At 42.6% G+C, this 10,543-nt stretch overlaps 1 protein-coding gene across 3 annotated transcripts in view; it reads right to left on the minus strand.

Annotated features, from left to right (window-relative positions):
* The window catches only part of LOC137236834 (transcription initiation factor TFIID subunit 12-like), a 173,960-nt gene extending 164,220 nt beyond the window's left edge, over window positions 1-9,740 (minus strand). For 2 of the 3 annotated variants that reach the window (XR_010948660.1, XR_010948659.1), the window contains exon 1: window positions 4,337-9,176. Coding sequence is in view for 1 of the 3 variants with exons in the window: in XM_067759862.1 (XP_067615963.1) it covers window positions 9,213-9,521 (309 nt within the window). In the remaining 2 variants the exon portion in view is untranslated. Of the gene's footprint in view, window positions 1-4,336; window positions 9,177-9,212 lie in introns of those variants that run through there. The other variant, XM_067759862.1, reaches the window with a different exon arrangement.
* Between the last annotated feature and the right edge of the window lie 803 nt (window positions 9,741-10,543).

Here is a 10,543-nt window from a genome sequence, read left to right on the forward strand (position 1 = left end):
ACTTACTCTCACTGAGGCAGACATAGTTGAGGGGATTATAAAACTTAAAAATTCCTCCAGAACTCATGTTGACAATCTTTCAGTTATTCTATTGAAAAATTGTCCTTCGCTAGTACGACCATTAATGATTATATTCAATAAATCATTGGCATCGGGTATTTTTATTGATGACTGGAAACAAGCATCCGTCACTCCCATTTTAAAGTCTGGCAACAAAAGTTACTGTTCTAATTACAGGCCTATTTCCAAATAGTCTACAACTTCGAAGCTTTTTGAATGTGTTGTCAATGACAAGCTTTACTTTAGTATTAAGCACCTGATTTGCGCCAATCAACATGGTTTTGTCCCGGCCAGATCCACATTAACGAACCTCGCTGTCTTTTCTGAGGATTGCTACGCGGCATTTAGGCGGGGTTTTCAGGTTAATACAATATACCTAGACTTCTCCAAGGCATTCGATAAAATTTCTCATAAAATTTTAATTGCGAAATTAGCTTGTTATGGGTTCCACTCTACGTTCCTACAGTGGATTAAATCTTACCTGCACAACAGAAATAATGTTGTAAATATTGACGGTGTTTATTCGAAACCATTTTGGGCCACCTCTGGAGTGCCCCAGGGCAGTATTCTGGGCCCTTTACTATTTATCTTGTTCATTAATGACATTAGCTCTTGCTTCTCATCTACCAAATTTCTGCTTTATGCTGATGATCTCAAGATCTATTCTGAGATCAGTTGTTATAATGATGTCGTTGTTCTTCAATCTGAGATTAATAAGCTTTATATCTGGTGTGTTAAGAACCGTCTTTTCCTTAATATAAGTAAGTGCCACACTGTGACGTATGGTAAACTGCTGCTGCTAAACCACTTCATACCTCTTATCATATTGCAGACACTTTTCTTCGAACGACTCTTGAAGTTAAAGACTTGGGGGTATACTTCGACTCAAAGTTTAATTTTAACACTCACGTCAGCTTCAGAATTTCTAAGATGCTTTTAATGCTTGCTTTTGTCAGACGCCATTCCGCCAACTTCTCTGACCCCTACACACTCAAAGTTTTATATACGTCCTTTGTGCGGTCCAAACTTGAGTATGCGGCTTTCATTTGGCGGCCTTACCACGCAGTTCACATCAACCGCCTGGAGCGGGTTCAAAAAATCTGTATGCGCTTCGCACTTATTTCATTACGATTCTCTGAACCGATCCCGTCTTATGAGTCTCGATGCCAACTAATATCCTTACCATCCCTAAACAATCGCGGAATTCTTTTGGCGTCGTTGTTCATTTTCGATCTTTTCACGGGCAAAATTGACTGCACGTTGCTTCTTGAAAGACTATGCTTAAATACTCCCTGTAGAAACCTCCGCCACTTTGAAATCTTTTTCATAGGACTGAGTAGAACTGTTTATAACTCAAAAGCGCCTATTAACAGAGCCCTATCAGAAATTAATTGCTTCTCAAGTGTTTTGGATATTGATTTCTCCGACTCAAAATACGCTTTTCAACTTAAACTAAAAAATTACTTAATCTGTAATAACATAAATTCTTTTTGTTAGTGTTTTCCATAGCTAAATATAAGCTGGTTTCTGTAATTTAGTCATAAGTGTCTGTACTAAACATTTGTTACTAGACTTAATAAATAAATAAAAAAATATTTAGCACAACCTGTCTCTTTCCACCTTTGTCATACCCGAAAAATGGAAAACGGCCAAGGTGGTACCGCTACTAAAGCCTGGGAAACCCGCTAACATAGGAGTCATATCACCCGATATCTCTCCTATCGCCAGTAGCCAAGACGGTTGAAGCCATTTTGCTCCCCTACTTCAAAGCAAATTTGCAGCTAGCCTGTCATCACCATGGCTTCATAAAACTCCATAGCAGCACCACCGCGCTAAATGCTATCAGCACCCAGATAAATTGCGGTTTAAATCAAAACCCCCACCATTTAACAGTACTCGTTGCGCTAGACCTATCAAAAGCTTTTGATACGGTCAACCATGGCACGTTACTGCAAGACCTGGAACGGTCTACCCTTCCCCCATGTCTTAAAAGATGGACCGCAAATTATCTGGGTGGTCGGCAGGCATCGGTGCTATTTAGAAATGAAACATAAAAACCAAGAAGAATTAAACAGGGGGTGTCACAGGGTGGTGTCCTATCCCCACTTTTGTTTAATTTCTACATATCTAAGTTATCTTCGCCACCAGAAGGAGTTCCTATCGTTTCCTACGCCGATGACCGCACAATAATGGCCACAGGCCCACAGATCGATGAGCTTTGCAACAGAATAAACGGCTACCTCCCTGATCTCTCCAGTTTTTTCGCCTCGCGAAACCTGGCATTATCACCGACTAAATCCTCCGCGACCTTATTTACAACGTGGACGTCCCAAATGTCGACCATTTTGGACATCCACGTTGATGGCACTACGCTACCGACTGTCCTACACCCCAAAATCGTGGGTGTGATGTTCGATCAGGATCTACATTTTGGTGAGCACGCAGCCGCAATTGTACCGAAAATCCAGAGCCGTATTAAAATCCCAAATCCCTTGCTGGCAGTACCTGGGGAAAAGACAAAGAAACGCGCATTACCACATACAAGGCAATTGGCCAGCCTATTGCATGCTACGCGTCCCCTATATGGTCGCCAAGATTAAAAATTACCCACTGGAAGAAGCTACACACCTGCCAAAATACTGCTGTCAGAACTACCACGGGCTGCCTTCTTATGTCCCCAGAACACCATCTACATAATGAGGTGAGAATACTCCCCATCAGGGAGATAAATGAGATGTTAACCAAACAGTTCCTGTTGAATAACCAGAAACCTGGGCATCCCAACAGACATCTGATTGATGAGCCTACACCGCCTAGGGACTTAAGGAGTCATCTCCGTAAGCATTTTGAGGAAATACGGCACCTGAGGACTCAGCCGTATGAAGCAAAAAAACACAAGCAGGTCCTTGGTGAACTCCACAAACAGGCGTCGGACCTTTATGCTAGCAATTGCCCGGTGAATCCAGTACTCAAAGAACAGTACCCAAAACTTGCGGAAGATGAACGCATACTCCCCAGGGAAACGCGATTCACTTTGGCTCAACTTCGTTCTGGATACTGTAACAGGTTAAACTCTTACCTATCCAGAATCAACCCCGACATACAAATTGTATGCTCCGCTTGCAATGTGTCCCCACATTACACCAACCATCTCTTTAATTGTAATGTGGAACCAACGCCTCTAACACCCCTTTCATTATGGTCCACCCCTGTTGAAACAGCAAGTTTCCTTGGACTCCCGTTAGAGGGTATTGATGACAATTTGTGATCGGCCGCAACTATTAGGTGGGGCGGAGCACTGCTACAACAACAACAACAACATAAAAACTACAGTGTGTACTTAAAAATACATATACATATGTGTCTATACAAAGAAATATATCTATGCAATATAACTATATTACTTGTATATGTAGACAAAATGCAAGTCGTGTGATTTGCCACGCAAGCGATAAAATATTATTTCGGCCAATCGTGGGAAGTGCAGTGTTAGCAGATAAGAAATCAATGTAGAAGCTTAGAGTTAGCTTTTAGTTTAGAATAAAATTCAGTCTGTTTTGTGACATCAAAGGGAATAAATGGTAAATATATTTAAGAGGAAAATCAGCCATTTTTTATTTGGATCTGTGCAGTTTATAATGCGGCCGTGGGGCGGCCGCTAACTTTAATTTTTTGAGCCCTAGTCCTTGGGCTCCTCAACTTACATGTACACAGATATACCCTTTTTACAAGATGCTTATACTCGTATACTTAAATAACGTAAATTCAACTACGAACGTGAAAGCAAGTGATCGTGGGGCACTCACTTATTAATTGAATTAAATTAAATTATTAGATGATTCAAGGTTCGATTCGAGCTCAAGGCCAGAACAATAATTTTTTTCTAATGATAATTATTGTTATTTTTAATTTTTCTAAATATGAAAAGTTGTATTTTGTTTTTGGAATAGTAAGTAGAAAATTTTTCAGACAACCTGCCATAGCTGCGCAGATAGATCCATTTCGAAGGGTGCTAAGCCTTCATCAGTACGCGGTAGGCACGCTGCGCTAACCATTTAGCTATACAGCGGTGGTTTGTTTGACTGGAAAATTGCTACTTCTATTCCTTTTTACCAACTATATTTATTCAGTATCGTATCGTGAAGTGGCGATGAAAAAGAATCGTTTTGTTGGATTAAAGCCACTATTTATTTCTATAAAGAAATGTACATATATAATAAAGTTACACATATAATAATGTCACAGAAAATATAAATTTGACAATTTAAATGCTTACCGCAGTTTTGTGCAATTCTTCTTTGGCTTCACTACAGAAATGAAATTTGGTTTCAGGGTGCCGCTAATCAAACAAAAAGGAATACGCAAAATAGCGATGAGCGGATATTAAAGTAAACATAACGATAAACATTGAAAACGAAAGTAATGAAACGATAACATTGATGACACCCCACTAGGCGTTTTGTCACATCCCCACCCCCGTGGATCCCTCGGATTCACTAGACATTACGTCCAAAACGGCCAGCTTCGATATTGGGCGACAAAGCACTCCGTGTTGGTTCTGACATCCGCTGTTCTCATCTCGCCAACTGCACCGCTATATACGCACTCGACCACGCCGCGGAACCACTGTCGCCTCGGCATATTCGAATCACAAATATATACCAGATCACCCACACTCATCTCTTTCGACGGTGCGCGCCACTTAGCTCGCCTTGTCAAAGTAGGCAAATATTCAGTTATCCAACGTTTCCAGAACCTATCACGTAGCTGCCTCGAGTGAATTTCTTGTCCTCCTGCTCCCTTATACATTGTGTTTGGATCGCATTAGCTGATCCGAGCAGGAAATGGTTTGGAGTAAGTGGTTCCTCTTGATAGGCGGAGATTGGAAGATGCATGACTGGCCTTCACAATATTTTCTGCTTCTATGATTACGTTTTGTAAGGTGTATTCGCGCAGAGCAACTTCTTTCAAGGTATGGCTTAGGACTCGTTTCACGCAGCGTACCATGCGCTCCCATATGCCACTTTCGGATGGATTGTGAGGGCAATTAAAAACCCACTCAACACCTTTCGATGCCAACTCGTCATTCACACGATCGCAGTCGAACATCTCATCAAATCGTTTCGCTTCTTGATCAGCGCCGACGAAATTCTTACCGTTGTCACTCCTCAGCCTAACTGGTACACCGCGTAGATTGATGAAATTCCTGATGGCTAGGATACAAGCGTCAGTGGACAAAGCGTAGGCAACCTCTAAATGTATCGCGCGGACTGTTAGGCATGTAAACAGGGCTATCCACCGCTTCTCAGTGCGTCGGCCGATAGTGGCTTTTAGAGGACCAAAGTAATCCAGGCCAGTGTAACTGAATGGCCGGACGTATGGCATCAATCAGTCCTCGGGAAGCGGGCCCATAATTGGCTGAACTGGATTGGAACGCGCGATCCTGCATTCGATACATGCGCTTATAACTCGTCGTAAAACATGCCTTATATTAACGATCCAATACTTACGCCTTATTTCACCAATTGTTGCTTCTAGATTTTGATGCTTCATTTTACTGTGATGATACGCGACAATTAGCGCCGTAATGCGATATTTCGGTGGTAATATTATTGGATATATGGCGTCGAATGGTAACCAGCTGGCAGCTTGAATCTTACCACCCACCCTGATAAGTGAATTTTCATCCAAGTACGGCAACAAATTCCATAATGGACTCTCCTTTGACACCACTTGTTCGTTTTGTAGCTGTTCCAACTCCACATCTTATACGGAAAACTGCGCTTGGCGGCAGAGGTAAACTTCAGCAGCATGTAGTTCTTTCGATGATAATCCGTGATTACCACCATCAAAATTTCCATAACGGGTACGTTGTATAAATGTAGACCTCCAAGCCTTAGTTCTTTTCAACCTTATATATGAGGAAAAACGATTAAAATCAATTAAACTGTAGTTGTTTGCAAAAAAATATATGTTTCTTCTGAATTTCTTCTTCAGTTTCATCTTTTGAACTCACAGCAATAGGAGTACGCGGCCACGACTCGACGTTCATAAACAAAAGCTTTTGCCCTGAAAATCAGCGTGTTCTCGGTTCAATATCTATATCGCTCGTTCGACGCGTAGCTGCGTCAGCTACGTTTTCGCTTGTAGGAAGCCATCTCCAATCGCTGGGAGGGGTTGGCGAAAGGATTTCCGCTATCCGGTGCGCGTGACATTACGTAGCTAAGTACCTCTCGCTTTGTTGGCGGCCTGCTGCCACTGATGACATCATCTGCCACCCGTACAAATTTGAGGTCATATCTGAAGGTGTCCCCTTGAGGCTGCCAAAACATCCCAAGGAGTTTTTCAGCCGATGGATTCTTCGCGTTGAAATTTGTGCTTCCGATGCTCCCTGCTTCACTCTTACTTCCTAGCGCCTCTACTACTGCGATAGAATTGGAGATGTATTCATGCATTTGAAAGCCGGCTGCTGCGCGTATTTGGGACAGCTTTGCTACACTCACTGCTTGATCCACCGACTCGAAACTGTCTACAAAGTCGTCTATGTAATGATACTTCACAATGGATTCTACTGCGCGAGAAAATCGATCCGCATATTCCTAGGCATTCAGCGTCTTCACATATTGCGCTGCACACGGCGAGCAGGCAGCACCGAAAGTCATGACGTGCATCTCATATACATCTGGTGGCTTGTTTTCGTCATCTCTCCCAAGGAATCTCTGCGCGCATCTACCTTCAGCACGAATGTAGACCTAATGGAACATCTCGGCTATGTCACCGCATACCCCGACTGAACCAACACGAAAATTAAATAATAAGGACGGCATTGGCTGATACTCCTGTGACCCTTTAAGTAAACATGAATTTAGCGATACGCCCCCCAAAGATGCGGCAGCATCAAACACAATGTGGAGCTTTCCCGGCTTATTGGGATTCATCACCGCGAAGTGGGACAGGTACCATAACTTCGTGTTTACTATACCCAAAACGCCCGGTGCTAAGTTTAGCGCATACCCTTCTCTATGTAACGGTGTATAATTTCTTTGTATGCTGCGGCGAAAATGTGGTCCCTTTTAAATTTACGTTCAATACCTAACAGTCTGCTTTTAGCCAACGGATAACTATCAGGCAACTTAGCATGGTCACTCTTCCCGAGAATTCCTGTCTCCATTAACGTGAATTGTAGTTTGCCTAAGTATGCGTTCAGCACGCTCATCAGCATTGCTTTTTAAAGCCGGCGCAGGACGTACTCCAAAGCTATCAGTGTCAAAGTATTCTTCTATTAGCGCATGTAAATCGCTCACCTTACATACATGTAAACACGCTGCGCTTGATACGCTCCTTTGACTAGTAGGCCCAAAGACTACCCAGCCAAGTTCCGTGTTAGCTGCATACGGACCTCGATCCATCAGTGGCATAGTGATGGAGGGCAGACCCAAGTGGCAATGATCCAGACCGATAAGTATCATTGGAACAACGTTTGAATAAGTCAAAGGCAAGCTAGGTAAACTAGGGGTAGACAGTCCATTCTAATCGCTGTCACTTAAACTTTGCACTGGAAGGTTAAGGTTTGGCAAAACGTACACACGCCGTAACCTATGGCGCTAACACATCCCTTTTCCGCTGATGTCGACATTGCCTACTGTTGCTGCTTCCTGTGCCGTTCTTCCTCCAAACCATTTGCATATTTAAATCGCATTCTTCTCCGCGTATACCAAGCTTCCCCAGAAGAATCTTGCCCATCATCGTGATGGAGGAGCCTTCATCCAACATTGCATATGTATTAATCCTATTATGCGGCCCATAAAGAGTTACTGGTAAGACGCGGAATAGAAGCCCGTGTTGTTTCGATGTATTGGATGAGCAGCTCAGTATTGATTCTACCATGTTGGCGGTACCTACCAGCTTTTGTTCATGTTGTGATGTAACCGTCGTACTAGCAGCTTGGCTTGGCTCGTGCAAAAGTTTATTCTGCTTACGTTGACAACCATCAACCGTGCACAATGTGTGGCTGCGGCAATCGCCCGACGAATGGCCATTCCTCAAACATGAAAAACATAAGCGGTTCTGCTTTGTCAAAGCCCATCTATCAGCCACACTAGAATCATTAAACTTTTTGCACGTACTGACTTTGTGTTGCCCTTTGAAAATTGTGCACTTGACAGTGGGTTGGGGTTGACTCGACCGGATCTCCATAGCGTATAATACTACCCGACGTCGGCTGTCACTTTGTTGTAGAGTACACACCAAATTAGCTAAATCGCTGAGCCAGTTGCTAAAGTCGACAACAGTTGGATATGGCTTGATGGCGGCGGCGTATCTTGCCCAATCCATTCTTTTGCTGATAGGAAGCTTGCTGACTAGCTCCTCCAATAACGTTGGGTTTGCTGTGTACCATTAACGGATTGTAAAAAAATATATAACTTTTTTGCTTTTGAGGCGAAGGGAATAAGTTTCTCTTTAGCAGACTCAGGTAAAGGACTAATTTCTTTAAGCTCTTGAAGTTGGCTTCGTATCAACCACTCCGGCCGACCAAATCTAAATTGTAGTTGCTCCATAACAGCAACTACGTTATCCGGGTGTATAAGCAGCGATTTGACTACTTCCCTAGCTTCTCCTTTCAAACATTTCCAAAGGCGTTGATTATTTTCTAAATTAGTATAACTGTAGGCGGCAGTTGACTGGTTAAAGGCATTTGAAAATAATGGCCAGTCTTCCGGCTGACCGTTAAAATCAGGCAAAACTTGAAGTTTACGCAAGGCGTGATAATTTGTATTGGTGGCTACTGATGGCGGTGTTCGAAAGCCATTTAAAAAATTATCTACATTAGTTGTTGTTACAGAAGGACGACAAGGCAGTGCACTATAGGCGACGTTTGATTGGTACTCGTTAGTAAGGTTAGGCATTGTTGTTGCTGGCTGTGACACAACGGTATATAGGTGCGTTGGCGAAGCACCTGATATAGTTGTCGGCTGCCCACTACTGGTGCAGTTTATCTGTGCATATGGCACCAAATAATTGAGGCTACTTGTTGTGAGCTCGACGGGTTGAACATCGTACGAGCCACGCTGCCTATTGTTGCTGTGCACCTGCGCTTGTGTGTCTCGCAGCTGGTTTTCCAGCGATTGTATTTTATCAAACAAAAGACTCACCTGTTGTGCAGAAATTGCAACATTCTCGTATTCTGATCCTGATGTCTTACTTGTGGCGACTGTGTTGCAGGTGTGTGTAGTTGTGGTATTATTTCCTACTAAACATGTTGAGATCGGCGTAGTGATCACTGTTGAGGTGGCAGTGGCAATAAATGTGGTATTTGCTGTAGCTGATTCAGCTGCATTTACATTGGCGGATGGCATTACTATAGGGGTGGCATTCGTGGTATATGTAACCGTTGAAGCTGCGGCGGCGTAGGCAGCTGGTATGACCACTGGTACTGGAGCGGCGTTAGCAGTGGTGGTCATCGGTTGAAATCCTGACGCTGTAGTGGCTTAAACAGCAGACATTGTCATAAGAGCTGCTATTGCATTGGAAGATGATGCACTCATATCCCTAGAACTATTTATTGATTGCGGCGTTGACTCTTGCAGACGCGGGCTACGTCTCGGTGGAGGGCGATTCAGCATTTGTAATGCCCTTCCGTCTCTTCTCAATATCAGAAACGTATAGCCAGCAATGGCTTATCAAACAGCCGTTATGTCCGCTATGTGAAATTTTACATGTACAAGAACAAGTACATACAAGAACCGCGCGACTTAATGCACTACGAAATAAGGGTATCGTATCGTGAAGTGGCGATGAAAAAGAATAGGGTCAATCCTTTTGTTGGCTTAAAACCGCTGTTTATTTCTATAAAGAAATGTACATATTTAATAAAGTTACACATATAATAATGTCACAGAAAATATAAATTTGACAATTTAAATGTTTAGCGCAGTTTGCGCCCTTCTTCTTTGGCTTCACGACAGAAATGAAATTTGGTTTCAAGGTGCCGCTAATCAAACAAAATGGAATACGCAAAATAGCGATGAGCGGATATTAAAATAAACATAACGATAAACAGTGAAATCGAAAGTAATGAAATGATAACATTGATGGCACCCCACTAGGAATGGTCGTTTTGTCTCATTCAGTGTTGCGCTATCTGTTGCAAATCACTGATAATGCTGGATTTGTTTGTCAATTACTTTTTTGACATTCCCAAGTGCTCATGGTTTATTAACAATTGTTTTTGTTTTTATCGGCCTATCTGCCAAAACAATTGTTAATAAACAATGAGCACTTGGGAATGTCAAACAAAGTAATTGACAATAAACAAATCCAGCATTATCAGTGATTTGCAACAGATGGGGCAACACTGAATAAATATAGTTGGTAAAAAGGAAAAGAAGTAGCAATTTTCCAGTCAAACAAACCACCGCTGTGTAGCTAAATGGTTAGCGCAGCGTGCCTAAAGCGTACTGATGATGAAGGCTTAGCAGCCTTC

The sequence above is a fragment of the Eurosta solidaginis genome, chromosome 1 (genome assembly GCF_040869045.1).
Source record: "Eurosta solidaginis isolate ZX-2024a chromosome 1, ASM4086904v1, whole genome shotgun sequence".
In the NCBI taxonomy this organism is placed as follows: domain Eukaryota; kingdom Metazoa; phylum Arthropoda; class Insecta; order Diptera; family Tephritidae; genus Eurosta; species Eurosta solidaginis.